We start from the raw sequence: 16,639 nt of genomic DNA on the forward strand, positions 1-16,639 counted from the left end.
TAGAGATGTAACCAGGTTTTTCTTCACCCAAAATAGAGATTCTGGTCAGTATTCTACCCATAGAATCTAAAATGTTAATTTTTGAGCTTGTGATGGGCAGAGGGATAGTGGGACAGCAGCTCAGCTATGGTCACTTGTATAATACATTGGTGCGATGAGCTGCAATGCCAGGCACAGAAGTGTTACAAAATGTATGGCAGTCTGGTAGGTGGACAATGAAGGGAACATGGCAGTTGCTGAAGTGAGTGAAGGGTGCCATGAGTTATACCTCCAACAATCTAATATTGCTGGCCTATCCTAAGAATAGACCAACAATAACATAATTTAGATAACCACTTTACTTGAAAGTATTAAGGGAAGGCATGATGCTGACTGTGTTCAGCTACAGTGGAAGCATACCTCGCAGCTGTCCCGGATCCAGCGGGGCAGTCCTCATTTTGAGAGCCCCACTGTCACGGCCGGGACCTTACTTTTCCCGCACTGCAATGTGAGCCTCAGCCTCATCCCTCCACCTGCAGACCCGCACACCACATATATGGCTGCTCTGTGCGCACAGGACCTGTGATAAGGTCACAGGAGGGGAGGAGTCAGGGGTCACATGATCGGGGCCTCAGTGTATGCAGGACTCTGCTGTGCTGGTTGTCATGGTGCTGGATGAGGGTAAGTTTATGTGTGGGGTCAGGAGGGGGTTTACAGTGTGGATGTAGCAGAGCCATGTGTGTACGAGGTGTACAGAGCGGAGCCGTGTGTGTATGAGGTGTACAGAGCGGAGCCGCATGTGTACGAGGTGTATGGAGCGGAGCCACATGTGTACGAGGTGTACGGAGCAGATCCATGTGTGTACGAGGTGTACAGAGCGGAGCTGTGTGTGCATAACTCCCAACTGTCCCGGATCCAGAGGGACAGTCCCGATTTTGAGACTCTGTACTGCTGTCCCGGCCAGGATCCTCCTTTTCCCGTATGGCCTCAGGCAAAATGTACTGCCTCTTTAAACTGCTAGCGCGATCGCTAGCTGTGTCGCATTGGAGCAGATATTGCTCCTCGCTCTGACACTGTCACAGGAGACACGTAGAGGTCTTTATCAGGGCGTATCAAAGCTGCAGTGACGTGAGCAGTCAGCGGTGCTGCGCAGCTGGATGACATCATTCAGCGCCACGGGAGAGGAAGCTGCTGGCTGCTGCGAGGGAGCTCAGTGAGAGGTGTTTGTGTGTAGATGTGTGTGTAGTGATGGCGAAGGCAATGATAGGGGTTGGGGAGAAGGCAATGATGAGGGTGTGAGGGCAATGACGAGGTGGGGTAACTATATGTGGCCATTATACTGTATGCAGTATCATGTGGGGCCACTATACTGTACCCAGCATCACTTGGAGCCATTATACAGCATGGAGCATCATGTGGGGCCATTATTCTGAACCCAGCATCATGTGGGGCCATTATACTGTACCCAGCATCATGTGGGGTCATTATACTGTACCCAGCATCATGTGGAGCCATTATACTGTATGGAGCATCGAGTGAGGCCATTATACTGTACGCAGCATCATGTGGGGCCATTATACAGTATGCAGCATCAGGTGGGGCCATTATAATGTACAAAGTATCATGTGAGGCCATTATACAGTATGCAGCATCATGTGGGCCCATTATACTGTATGGAGCATCATGTGGGGTGCTTATACTGTACCTAGCATCATGTTGCGCCATTATACTGTACGCAGCATCATGTGGGGCCATTATACAGTATGGAGCACTGTGTGGCCATTATACAGTATTGAGCATCATGTGTGGCCATTATACAGTATGGAGCACTATGTGTGGCCATTATACAGTGTGGAGCATTGTGTGTGGCCATTATACAGTATGGATCACTATGTGTGGCCATTATACAATATGGAGCATCATGTGTGGCCATTATACAGTATGGAGCACTGTGTGGCCATGATACAGTATGGAACATCATGTGTGGCCATATTTTTTTTGTTTATAATTATTGTTTATGAAACAGTGTGATCAGCAGTGCTAAATGGGTGTGGGTAGGGCATGGATATGGGTGTGACTAGTTGTGAAATGGGTGTGGTCAGAGGTGTGGCCTAAAATTTGCCATTATACAGTATGGAGCACTGTGTGGCCATTATACTGTAAGGGGCACTGTGTGGCCATTATACAGTATTGAGCATCATGTGTGGCCATTATACAGTATGGAGCACTGTGTGGCCATTATACAGTTTGAAGCATCATGTGTGGCCATTATACAGTATGGAGCACTGTGTGGCCATTATACAGTTTGGAGCATCATGTGTGGCCATTATACAGTATGGAGCATTATGTGTGGCTATTATACAGTATGGAGCACTGAGTGGCCATTATACAGTATGGAGCAACATGTGTGGCCATATTTTTTTGTTTATAGTTATTGTTTATGAAACAGTGTGATCAGCAGTGCTAAATGGGTGTGGTTGGGGCATGGATATGGGTGTGACTAGTTGTGAAATGGGTGTGGTCAGAGGCATGGCCTAAAATTTGCCGAGGCGCGCTGTGCCCTTTATCCCTCTTTCCCTAGTCTCACACTTACCTGACACTGTCTACATCTTTTATCAGCGCTGCTTCTGTCAGACTTCTGCAGGTTGTGACCTGCCAGATAGCTCCAGTATTTGCTGAGCGAGCTGAAAGTCAAAATTCAATTAAATCTATGAGAGCCAGAACGAGGCCTTCATAGACTTACTTTGAGAACTTGCAATGATTACCTCTGACTTCCAGTAACTGAGAAGTTGCAGTCACAAGGCCGGAGCAGCACAAAGAAGAGCAGAAGACGGCGGCTAGAAAGTGTACTCTAAGTCCAGGGAACATAGCGCCACTACAGCACTGAAATTGAAAAAAAACCCTGGAGTGGCGCTTTAATGCTACAAATATAATTATGTCTTTTACACCAAAATGGCAAAACTGGTACTAACCCCCCCAAAGAAAAAAAACAAAGAAGATAAAAAGCTTTCTCCTTCTTATCAAAAAGGTATAAAGAAAGAAAATATAAAAGCTTGACACCAGTCTTTTTACCCTTGAAAAAAAGGATACCTTGAAAAGATTGCATCTTACTTTCCATCATCAATGCTTATCCAATGTTGCTATGAAAAGGACCCAATATGCTGCAAAAAATATGGCTATAAAATAAAAAAGGATTCGACTAGTGAAAGCGTTATACCAAAACAAGAGATAAAATGTTATGTAATATTAGAATGTTGCCTTTTTTCTACCTATAAGGCACGGAATCTCACAAGAATAATGCTTAAAAGAGTTACTGACTTGTCGAAATCAGTATATTTGTATTCACCATGACAACATTCTGCAGCATCTGTTCTTAGAACTTTAAGTTGTGCCATTCCTCTGTTATTCCTCCTTGAAATTAATAAATAAACAACTACTGAAGGTGTTACTAATCCTCTTGTTCCTACTCAATACTGAAGGTTCTAGTCTAAGTCTATGTAGGGAATATATTGGTCTAAAATATACGGTACAGACCAAAAGTTTGGACACACCTTCTCATTTAAAGATTTTTCTGTATTTTCATGACTATGAAAATTGTAAATTCACACTGAATGCATCAAAACTATGAATTAACACATGTGGAATTATATACTTAAAGGGAACCTGTCACCTGAATTTGGCGGGACCAGTTTTTGGTCATATGGGCCGTGTTTTCGGGTGTTTGATTCACCCTTTCCTTACCCGCTGGCTGCATGCTGACCGCAATATTGGCTTGAAGTTCATTCTCTGTCCTCCGTAGTACACGCCTGCGCATGGCAATCTTGCCTTGCGCACGCTCAGTATGCTTTGCCCAACTGCGGGCAAAGCCGAAAAGCATTAGTGTGCATGCGCCGGCGCACTATGTCCCGGAAGTATTTCGCTGTGTTCCGGGACACGCACTAATGCTTTTCGGCTTTGCCCGCAGTTGGGCAAAGCATACTGCGCGTGCGCAAGGCAAGATTGCCTTGCGCAGGCGTGTACTACGGAGGACAGAGAATGAACTTCAAGCCAATATTGCGGCCCGCATGCAGCCAGCGGGTAAGGAAAGGGTTTCCTTTAACAAAAAAGTATGAAACAACTGAAATTATGTCTTATATTCTAGGTTCTTCAAAGTAGCCACCTTTTGCTTTGGTGACTGCTTTGCACACTCTTGGCATTCTCTTGATGAGCTTCAAGAGGTAGTCACCGGGAATGGTTTTCACTTCACAGGTGTGCCCTGTCAGGTTTAATAAGTGGGATTTCTTGCCTTAGAAATGGGGTTGGGACCATCAGTTGTGTTGTGCAGAAGTCTGGTGGATACACAGCTGATAGTCCTACTGCATAGACTGTTAGAATTTGTATTATGGCAAGAAAAAAGCAGCTAAGTAAAGAAAAACGAGTGGCCATCATTACTTTAAGAAATGAAGGTCAGTCAGTCTGAAAAATTGGGAAAACTTTAAAAGTGTCCCCAAGTGCAGTGGCAAAAACCATCAAGCGCTACAAAGAAACTGGCTCACATGAGGACCGCCCCAGGAAAGGAAGACCAAGAGTCACCTTTGCTTCTGAGGATAAGTTTATCCGAGTCACCAGCCTCAGAAATCGCAGGTTAACAGCAGCTCAGATTAGAGACCAGGTCAATGCCACACAGAGTTCTAGCAGCAGACACATCTCTACAACAACTGTGAAGAGGAGACTTTGTGCAGCAGGCCTTCATGGTAAAATAGCTGCTAGGAAACCACTGCTAAGGACAGGCAACAAGCAGAAGAGACTTGCTTGGGCTAAAGAACACAAGGAATGGACATTAGACCAGTGGAAATCTGTGCTTTAGTCTGATGAGTCCAAATTTGAGATCTTTGGTTCCAACCACCGTGTCTATGTGTGACGCAGAAAAGGTGAACGGATGGACTCTACATGCCTGGTTCCCACTGTGAAGCATGGAGGAGGAGGTGTGATGGTGTGGGGGTGCTTTGCTGGTGACACTGTTGGTTAGTTATTCATAATTGAAGGCATACTGAACCAGCATGGCTACCACAGCATCTTGCAGCGGCATGCTATTCCATCCGGTTTGCGTTTAGTTGCACCATCCTTTATTTTTCAACAGGACAATGACCCCAAACACACCTCCAGGCTGTGTAAGGGCTATTTGACCAAGAAGGAGAGTGATGGGGTGCTACGCCAGATGACCTGGCCTCCACAGTCACCAGACCTGATCCCAATCGAGATGGTTTGGGGTGAGCTGGACCGCAGAGTGAAGGCAAAAGGGCCAACAAGTGCTAAGCATCTCTGAGAACTCCTTCAAGATTTTTGGAAGACCCTTCCCGGTGACTACCTCTTGAAGCTCATCAAGAGAAAGCCAAGAGTGTGCAAAGAAGTCATCAAAGCAAAAGGTGGCTACTTTGAAGAACCTAGAATATTAGTCATATTTTCAGTTGTTTCACACTTTTTTGTTAAGTATATAATTCCACATGTGTTAATTCATAGTTTTGATGCCTTCAGTGTGAATTTACAATTTTCATAGTCATGAAAATACAGAAAAATCTTTAAATGAGAAGGTGTGTCCAAACTCTTGGTCTGTACTGTATATATATACACACAGAGGAAGAGACCACACAGATGTTTGGACTTTTGGGTTGTAATTTGAAAATATTTAGAACTGAGAGTCCTCAGTGGTTGATACCTTTTAATGGCTAACTGAAAAGATGGTAACAAATTGCAAGCTTTTGAGACTACAAAATCTGAAGAGTCACATATTTATACACAACAGGACACAGGAATAATGCCATAGATAAGACCAGTGACGTGAAGCAGAACTATGGGAGAGGGATAAACAGTTGTGGCCATAAATATTAGGACAGTTCATAGATGATGAGCGTGAAAGTTTTATTGTCCTCTGATTTGGATCTGGTCCAGGATAATTGGAGAATTTCTAGAGGGTCTTTCAATGCTGACAAATACAACACTGAATTAAAACGTGAGTAACTAATATGGCCAACCATATGAAACTCATAATGAATAAGCTGAGGGTTTGCCATAGAAAATCGCACACCATTCAGCACAGTGATTGGGATTGAAGACCACTATGACACAGCCTAAACTATTAAAAGTGACCAAGGTGCATGACTTTTTCCTTTGTCATCCCTACCAAAGCCTAAAGTAACAGATGACAATCTAGCTATAGATCAAAGAGGTAAGGAAACCATTACAGTGTAATAATACTGTAATTGTACTAAGACACTGAGCTGCTGTTCCTTGAGAATGGTAAAATACGACGCCTTAATCTTATGACCGAGCACAGAAAATCCCTATGCAGCAGATTATCCGGGATAAATAGCTGCTGAGAACATGTTTAGTAGTTTAACTTCAAAAGTAATAGATCACAGAAGAGTGAACCAAAAGTATCTATTGTGGAGGGTGTGTTGGAGAAGAAATGTGTCTGCTCCTTTTGTTAGTACTTCTGGGAAAAATGAACATTATCATTATGATAATTAATTCACTGTGTGTCAAGAAAATCCATATAGTACTCTGATATGTAGATGCTGGGGAAAAAAGAGCAAAAAAAGTGTATGTTGTATAACAGTCTCCGCAAGATAAATATCACCCGTCCAATGTATAGGATGCGGTGATTCCACACAGTTCAATGAACACATGCGAAATTACCTGCGTTCTAAAGCTGGCAGCTCTTTGGACGGAGCGGACATGTGTTGTGTCCAAAGCGCTGCCTAATACTGACCGTGGGGACGAAGCCTTAGATTTTGCTTTCGTTTTTTGTAATTTGTACACACAGAGGTGAGGTTTCCCCTTTTTGGGTGGGTCAGTTTGTTTATATAGCTTTCCAGGGACAGATGTCTGAACAGTCTGGGTCTATTTTGACCCTGGTGATGCATAGTGTGGTGAACTACAAGAGTTGGAGTCCGTTCTGATTGGTTACACCTCGTCAAGGTGGGATGTCTTTTATTCTTGTTTGTCTACATACTAGAGGGTATTTGCTCATTTTGGTTTCATATTAGGCCCTGTAATTTAAAACACGTTTTACTCCAGAAGAAGTAAAACAAATCAAAGCTCTAGATTTGAGGCTTTCCGTTACCACAGTTCTTAAAAATACAATAAAAAGTGACCAGTACACACATTGACAAAACTGTTGGTACCCTCCTATTAAAGTAAGAAAAACCCACAATGGTCACTAAAATAGCTTGGAACTGACAAAAGTAATTTTCTATTTAAATGTACTGAATGTCAACTAATGAAAATCACACATTGCTACTGAATTGTGGTTCAATAGAAAAATGTAAAAAAAAAATCTATGAAAATGGTCTGGACAAAAATTATGGTACCCTAGAAAGAATTTAAACTATTTTGACCATGTGTACAATTAACAATTTTGTCTACGTGTGTATGTCCTATGCACCCAAAAATGATATCAATGAAAAAAGACAGCTTGACATGCAACAAACAAGCCCTCTCACAGTTCCTTGATGGAAAAATTAAAAAAAATCAGGTTTAAGTAAATGGCAACATGAACAAAACTTTTTTTTTCATGAGTTTCAGTTTTTTTTTCTAGTAATAAAATATATAAAAACAAATACCAATTCGTTATTGCCTTATTTTACTCACCTGGAGAATCATGTTGATAGGCCATTTTAACTGCAAATTTAATACCATCAAAACAAAATGCAAAAAACAATGGCACAATTGCATTTTGTTTCAACAATTTCACCCCATTTGGAATTTTGGTTCATTTTTCAGTAGATGATATGGGAAAATGAATGTGTCATTCAAAACTGCAACACGAAAAAAACAAACCCCTAGGCCCCTTTCACAGGTCCGTGTCTCCAGTACTTGTTGAAACCATTTTCACATGTACCGGAGACATGTACACACGTAGACCCATTCAAATGAATGGGTCTATGCACATGTCAGTGTGTTTTCACGGACTGTGTGGCCATGTGCAAAACACACAGACATGTCCGTTTTCACCCGGACACACGGGCCGCAAAATGTGCCTCACAGGTGCACACGGAGAACAGTGCACACTATCCTCCGTGTGCATGGATACCAGGGAAGTAGCGCTACAGTAAGCGATATTCCCCGGCAGCTGGTGCTGAAGCCGGCTCTCATCCTATCTCCACTGCCAGCAAGCAATGCGAGCAGGGGAGAATGAATGAATGAAAAACCCGAGGTGGGGTCCCCCTATGTTTTTAAACCAACCCGATAAAACTCACAGGTGCTGGCTGCTATTCTCAGGCTGGTAAGGGGCCATGGATATAGGCCCCCCAGCCTAAAAACAGAAGCCCGCAGCTGACCAGAAAAGGTGCATCTAGTAGATGCGCCATTTCTGGAGCTTTGCCCGGTTCTTCCCACTTGCCCTGTAGCGCTGGCAAGTGAGGTAATGGGGGGTAAATGTCACCTTCCTATTGTAAGGTGACATTAAGCCTAGCTTAGTAATGGAGAGGTGTCAATAAGACACCTATCCATTACTAATTCTATAGTTGGTAAAAGGTTAAATAAACACCACACAGTAAGTATAAAGTATTTTAATGAAATCATACACCACACAGTTTTGCCATCTTTATTATACTGCTAACCCAAGCGACGCCCTCGATCTCCTGTAAAAAAAATAAATAAATAATAAACCAACAATATACCATACCTGTCCGGCGTTCAGTTCCACGGCGTAATCCATATCTAGGGAATGTGCAGTTTCCAACTGGAGCGTGCTAAGATGCGAACGCCCTGGCAGTAAACTACTGGGGAATGAATGAGAAGCAGCGGGCAGAGGCTCAGTAACTAGCGCTGACTTCACTGAGTCTGTGCTTGCTGCCGGCATGAACTCCTGTGACCTCAGGACCGTGGGAGAATGCAAGTGATGAGGTCACTGTGACAGAGCTTGAACTGCCATGAGCTCATCACTTGCATTCTCCCACGGTTCATCTTAGCACTGCTCCAGTTGTAAACTGTACATTCCCCAGATACGGATTACGCCGTGGGACCGAATGCTGGACAGGTATGGTATATTGTTGGTTTATTATTTTTATTTTTTTACAGGAGATCAAAGGCGTCGCTTGGATTAGCAGTATAATAAAGATGGCAAAACTGTGTGGTGTATGATTTCTTTAATAGAGGCGCCTTTTCTGGGCAGCTGCGGGCTGCTGTTTTTAGGCTGGGGGGGCCCATATCCAAATGTGAGTTTTGCCGGGTTGGTTTAAAACCATAGGGGGACCCCACGTCGCGTTTTTCATTCATTCATTCTGCCCTGCTCGTGCTGCTCGCCGGCAGAGCAGGGAAGAATGGATAAAAGCTGTGTTCAGAACCAGTCGCCTGGGAAAAGTGCTTACTGTAGCACTAGTTCCCTGGCGGCTGTCTGTGTGGTACTGATGCGGCACATGGTTGTCACATGTGTGCCACACATAGTACACACACAGGCACACGGACATGGATATCCCCGGTACCGGTTATTCAGGTACCGGAAATAAATGGACGTGTGAAAGAGGCCTCATATAGCTTTATAGATTAAAAAAAACAACAACACGACTCTTGGAAAAAAGGAAAGGAAAAAAATAAACCTCAAAAGCAAAAAAAAAACCTAATTCCAAAAGGGAAAAATCTTTAAAGGGGTTATCCGGACCAAATCAATGAGCCTGCAGTCACTCTGTGAGCCTGAATCCCAAGTGTATGAAGCGAGGCCATGCCCACTGGACAGGCTCTGGCCAGGTGTACCATATGTATAACTCATACATAACCTCTGAACCCGACTCAGAAACCAGAGAATCTCGGCAGCGCACAATGTGTGCACTGGGAGGATTCATACGTCTGCAGTAATACAGTGTGACTGCACACTTACCGATTTGGACTGGACAACCCCTTTAGGTAAACAGTATATAAGCACTATGGCTGTTTTTTTTTAATATGGCACCATCAAAAATTGGAATCGAAATATTATACGAGCTTTTATATAAAAATGGATTGTTATTATACTATATGTTTAACATTACGATTGAGATCGGTTGTTGTTTGCCAGGCATATTAGATAATTGGTAGCCTTCCTTTTTATAAAATAATACTACTAGCGAAGCCTGAAGCTTTTTGTGGACAAGTCAGAACCATTCCAAATGATCCTGATATTAATGATGTTAGTGGCAAATTAATTATTTCTTATGTACTCACAACCATACACTACAATCTATTCAAACAGATTAGTTACTGCAGCTAATTTATTTATTAGGCAGGCATACTGCTATCTAATTAAAGAGAATAGCAGTAACTGGACTAGAACTACTCCTACCAGTTGCCTCTTCTGGTCTCTACACCTATATACACAAATTAGACAACCCAGTTGTGTGTAATGCTGGGTGTTATCAGACATGGAAACACCCAGCATAAAGTCTCTATATGAAGGTAGGAGACCTAGATGAAATCAGCAAAATGATGTCTCATAGAATCATGAAAGTGTTTAGTTAAAATGATTGTAGGAATTGTAATGGGTCAGAGTGGTGCGAGGAGTCATATTAACGCAAAATCATTTCATTTAGGTAACAATAGTTTTTACGCCCCCAATGGCTTATGAAACCTGGCTGATCATTTCTAGATTATGCCAGCTGCCCTTTAATATGGAACATAACCGTTGTACATAAAAGGGAGCATTAAAAACAACATATCCACCGGTAGGAGGAAAGTGAATTAGATGTATTTCTGAAGATGGTTTTCTCCGCAGGAATTCACAGCAGAAGTGAAGTTTGCAGTTTTGTGCATAAGATCTTTATAAATATGTGCATATTTTCTGTGCGTAATAAAGAGAGCACGTAATTATTCTAAGATATGAATAAATACATATGATATGCTCTAAGTACAGGATGCATGATGTGTATATCTGGTGCATGGCATATGTCCATAGATGACAGTGGATAAACAGTATCCAGTTCAACAAGTGGGTTACATACATAAAGAAAAATCTATGTCCTTTACTTGCAGCCAGTGTCAGACTGGGGTGTCAAGGGCCCACAGTAACCATCTCCAAAGCCCAACTTTTCAGCTACATGCAAATCCCCAATCACAAATTTATATAACATAAAATAGAATAAAATGCTGCATTTGTCTGTACATAGTGATTCAAGTATATAGTGCCAAGCACTGCTTATATATAAGAGGGTGATGGCCCACTCTTGCACAGGGGCCTACCAGAGGAGTTTCCTGTTCTCCTGTGGGCCAGTCCAAGCCTGCTTGTATCTCTTAAAAGGAAATCAAACCATAAAGCTAGCCATGTTTCCCATAGCAGCCTATCACAGTTCAGCTGTCATAGTACGAAAGCAGTTAAGGGAAAGAAGCCCTGACAGATGAATGCTGGTAGGTATAGTTTCAAAGATTGCCAAGGGTTGCTGGTCCTAGGCCTGGTGTATAAGAACAATAGGTAGAACAATACATACCAAGCTTTATAAAATCACTAGCAGAATAAAGCACTCACTGGTGGAAAATGATTTAACACACCTGGTTTTCTATGGCTTTTCTATTCTTGGGGTCATTAACAATAGAAAGTTGTAGCTCTGCCATCTTCTTCATTTTGCTGTCCATATCAACTTTTTGCATAATACTTCTAGTTTGACTCTTTAGCAGTCTGATGGTGTCTTCTTTCCCATGCTTCTTAGCAAAAAGTGAGGCACAGGCAGAGTGAATTGCTGTCACCCAATTTTCGAGATCTGTTTGGCTAGTGGCCTACAGGTTGAATAAAAAACAAATGAATAGTTCTTAAATAGAAACTGTCACCAGTTTTCAAGTCTCTCAACAAATGCCACCACCTTTATCTGCCCTAGACTTCATTCCACAAACGTGTATACTGTCTCCTTACTCCCCTGTAATACCACCAAAAATACCATTTGAATTGCTCTTGTACTGTATTTAAATAAGGATGGTCCGGTCCAATGGGCATCTTCACTATCTGTGCCTCCTCTCTGCTCAAAATTGTTGTCCTTCCGCTATGATTGATGTGGATCACGCGTCCTACGTCATCCATATAACGGAACAAATCTCACCTTGGCCTTTTACCCATTTTGTTACATTTCAACCTGTGTTTAAATATTTTTGCAATCTGATTTGTGTGTGACGCATCAGCACTAAACAGTCTAAGTGAACTGGAGAAGTGAGAAAAAATGTATGGTATCAAATAGCTAAAAATTGCCATGTGCATATGTATTCACCCCTGCGATGAAGCCCATAAAAATTTCTGATGCAAGCAATTACCTTCATAAATTGCGTGCTTAGTAAAATAAAAGGAAGCCCATCTGTGTGTAATCTAAGTGTCACATGATCTGTCAGTATACACACCTTTTCTGAAACTCCAAGAAGCTGCAACCAAACTAAGCAAGAGGCACCACTAACCTAACACCACCAAAAAGACCAAGGAGATCTCCAAACAAGTTAGAGACAAAGTTCTTGAGAAGTACAAGTTAGGGTTGAGTTATGAAAAAAAAATCCCAATCTCTGATGATCCCCAGGAGCACCAGCAAATCCACTATCATCAAAGGAAAAGAACATGGTACCACAACAAACCTGCCAAGAAAGGGCCGCCCACCAAAACTCTCAGTCTGGGAAAAGAGGGCATTAATCAGAGAGGCAGCACAGAGACAAGAGGTAACCCTGAATTAGTTACAGAGTTCCAAGGCAGAGACTTGAGTATCTGTCCATACGACCACAATAAACCATACACTCCACAGAGCTGGACTTTACAGAATAGTGGGCAGAAAAAAAGCCTTTACTTACACGCAAAAATTGATTTTGAGTTTTCCAAAAGACATGTGGGAGACTCCAAAAATGTATGAAGAAAGGTGCTGTGGTCAGATGAGACCAAAATTTTACTTTTTGGCCAACAAGGTAAATGTTATGTTTGGCACCAAAACAACACAACTCATCACCCCAATACACCATCCCCACATTGAAACATGAAGGTGCTGACATAATGCTGTGGGGATGTTTTTTGGCAGGGACAGGAAAAATGGTCCAAGTTGAGGGAAAGATGGATGGTGTGAAATACTCGTACAAGAATATTTCTGAGCAAAACCTGTTTCAATCTGTTAGTGATTTGAGACTGGGATGGAGGTTCCAACAAGACAATAATCCAAAGCATACTGATAAAGCCACACTTGAGTGGTTTGCCTTTAGGAATAGTTAAAATTCCCATGGGCATGACGTGGAAAGGTCAGAGACTTATCCAAAGAGACTTACAGCTGTAATTGCAGCAAAAGGAGGTTCTACAAAGTACTGACTTAAGTGTGGTCAACAGTTATGCACAGGTTTTTGTTCTATTTGTTTTTTGCTTAACAGAAAAAAGAAAACCAAATGATCACAATTGTAGACATGTTCATTACATGAACTGATGCAAACCCTCAAAAAAACAATTAAATTCCAGGTTGTGAGGTAGCAAAACAAAAAATGCCAAGGCGATGAATACTTTTGCAAGCCACTATAGGGGCAGAGAGGAGACACAGACACTGCAGTGATGACACTCATCGGACTGGACCTTACTCATTTAAATACAGGGGGGTAACAATTCAAATTGTAGCTTGGGGAGTATGCGGGCGAGTTAGGATCAATATACATGTTGTAATGCAGTACAGATGAAGGTGGTGGCATTTGTTGACAGACTCAAAAACTGGTGACCGTTTTCATTTAAGTCAATGACAATAAAGGTCATAAAGAAAGTAAAAAAGTCAAATAAACATGGATTAAATGTTCTACTCTATGTCTGCAGAATATGTAAAGGATTTATCCAGTGAAAAAAAGTTATCAATCATCTATCACCAGGAAATGTGATAACCTGTTGATCGGTGGGGGTCCAATCTCTGGGAGCCGCACCAATAGTTAGAATATAGCGGAAATGTACTATGCCCAGCTTTTTTTGAATCCCCAAAGAGAATGAATAGAAGGCAGTCAGTAACCCACAGGGGTTAAAAATTTCCTGTTCTACCAATCAAAGGGGTTCCCAGTGGTGGGATTCCCACAAATCAATAAGTTATCATCTACCTCATGCCAATGCTCTAAGCTTACTGTATGTTACTTTTTAAAGGAATTTCCTCTAGTTATAAACAAAGAACCTGACATATAAGGGTGTAAGACATATACAGTGGGTACGGAAATTATTCAGACCCCTTTATTTTTTTCACTCTTTGTTTCATTGCAGCCATTTGGTAAATTCAAAAAAGTTCATTTTTTGTCTCAATAATGTACACTCTGCAGCCCATCTTGACTGAAAAAAAACAGAAATGTAGACATTTTTGCAAATGTATTAAAAAAGAAAAACTGAAATATCACATGGTCATAAGTATTCAGACCCTTTAGTCAGTATTGAGTAGAAACAGTCTTCTTGGGAATGATGCAACAAGTTTTCACACCTGGATTTGGGGATCCTCTGCCATTCTTCCATGTAGATCCTCTCCAGTTTGGATGGTGACCATTGGTGGACAGCCATTTTCAGGTCTCTCCAGAGATGCTGAATTGGGTTTAGGTCAGGGCTCTGGCTGGGGCAGTCAAGAATGGTCACTGAGTTGTTCTGAAGCCACTCCTTTGTTATTTTAGCTGTGTGCTTAGGGTCATTGTCTTGTTGGAAGGTGATGCTTCGGCCAAGTCTGAGGTCCAGAGCACTCTGGAAGAGGTTTTCATCCAGGATATCTCTGTACTTGGCCGCATACATGTTTCCTTCAATGGCAACCAGTCGTCCTTTCCCTGCAGCTGAAAAACACCCCCATAGCATGATGCTGCCACCACCATGTTTCACTGTTGGGATTGTATTGGGCAGGTGATGAGCAGTGCCTGGTTTTCTCCACACATACCACTTAGAATTATCATCAAAAAGGTCTATCTTTGTCTCATCAGACCAGAGAAACTTATTTTTCATAGTATGGGAGTCCATCATGTGTTTTTAGCAAATGTCTTGCACTGAGGAGAGACTTCCGTCGGGACACTCTGCCACTAAGGCTGGTGGAGGGCTGCAGTGATAGTTGACTTTGTGGAACTTTCTCCCATCTCCCTACTGTATCTTTGGAGCTCAGCCACAGTGATCTTTGGGGTTCTTATTTACCTCTCTCACCAAGGCTCTTCTCCTACGACTGCTCAGTTTGGCTGGACGGCCAGGTCTAGGAAGACATCTGGTGGTCCCAAACTTCTTTCATTTAAGGATTATGGAGGCCACTGTGCGTTTAGGAACCTTAAGTATTGCAGAAATTCTATTGTAATCTTGAGCAGATCTGTGCCTTGCCACAATTCTGTCTCTGAGCTCCTTGGCCAGTTCCTTTGACCTCATGGTTCTCACTTGGTCTGACATGCACAGTGAGCTGTGAGGTCTTATATAGACAGGTGTGTGCCTTTCCAAATCACGTCCTATCAGTTTAATTAAACACAGCTGGCCTCCAATGAAGGAGTAGAACCAACTCAAGGAGGATCACTAGGAAATGGACAGCATGTGACTTAAATATGAGTGTCTGAGCAAAGGGTCTGAATACTTATGATCATGTGATATTTCAGCTTTCCTTTTTTATTAAATTTGCAAAAATTTCTACATTTCTGTTTTTTCCAGTCAATATGGGGTGCAGAGTGTATATTAATATGAAAAAATGAACTTTTTTGAATTTACCAAATGGCTGCAATGAAACAAAAAGTGAAAAATTTAAAGGGGGCTGAATACTTTCCATACCCACTGTAAGCTTAATACTTTAAGCACCACATCATAGTTACTTTTTGTTTCACTGGTGAAGTGGTGCCACTAATGTACAGTAAGTTCCCTGACCTTAGTAATATACTTACCAGCTGCTGTCTTATACTCCTCCCGGAGCCACTCTGGTCCCGATTCACAATCTTATGATTGTAGCTTCTGCTTCACTTGAGTTTAGAGCTAACAGTCAGAAGCTCTCAAAGCAAAGCTCATTTCATATTGTGTTCTTGCTCATGTTCAGTGGTCCCTTTTTCTACTTCTGTGTGCCCGCTTCTAACAGGCGTATTTGCATCAGAATTATGCACACCAGAGCACTCTTTGGTTCTCTTGGCGCCATTATAGTCTATGGCACCATTAGTGCATATGTCCAAATCCGCTTGTGCAGGGGAATTCTGATGCAAGTCCTGATGGGACTACTGAACATGGGCAAGCATGCAATGTGAAAGGAGTCTATGTATATGAGAGAGTTGTTCCTGCTCTCATAGACTTACACTGAGAAGCCATCGGGCTGCCCAGAAAACACTGGAGCGATTTGGCAAGTTACAACCTGCAGAAGACAACTAGAGTGATGCCAAGAGCACAAGATGGTGACTGGAAAAAGTATATTACTAAGGGCACAGAACTTACATTACATTACTTATAATTTGTTAAATTTTTCTTCCAGAAACAGGTTATGTATAAATTGCCAGCACAACATAGAACAATAAGTTCCAAATTATATAAAATCCATTACAGCATATAAACTTATTAGACATGTCCAACCTGAAATAGGTAAACATCTCCAAAGGAATTGCTGAGACAGAAGACATTTTCCTTCTTCGGGTGCTCCGGAACTGACTGCACAATGCTGTCTTCAGCAAACAGGGCATATCTCGGTGAAGTACTCTGTTCTGTGGAATTCCCTTCATATGTCTCATAAAACATCAGAGTGCAACCTTTGATTAGAGAATA

At 42.1% G+C, this 16,639-nt stretch overlaps 1 protein-coding gene across 6 annotated transcripts in view; it reads right to left on the reverse strand.

Annotated features, from left to right (window-relative positions):
* TIAM2 (TIAM Rac1 associated GEF 2) overlaps nt 1-16,639 on the reverse strand; it is a 643,262-nt gene that overhangs the window by 279,270 nt on the left and 347,353 nt on the right. For all 6 annotated transcript variants that reach the window (XM_077289067.1, XM_077289068.1, XM_077289064.1 and 3 more), the window contains 2 exons: nt 16,451-16,623; nt 11,476-11,700 (listed from right to left, as the gene is read on the reverse strand). In XM_077289067.1, the coding sequence (XP_077145182.1) occupies nt 11,476-11,700; nt 16,451-16,623 (398 nt within the window). The remainder of the gene's footprint in view (nt 1-11,475; nt 11,701-16,450; nt 16,624-16,639) is intronic.

The sequence above is a fragment of the Ranitomeya variabilis genome, chromosome 2 (assembly GCF_051348905.1).
Source record: "Ranitomeya variabilis isolate aRanVar5 chromosome 2, aRanVar5.hap1, whole genome shotgun sequence".
Classification (NCBI taxonomy): domain Eukaryota; kingdom Metazoa; phylum Chordata; class Amphibia; order Anura; family Dendrobatidae; genus Ranitomeya; species Ranitomeya variabilis.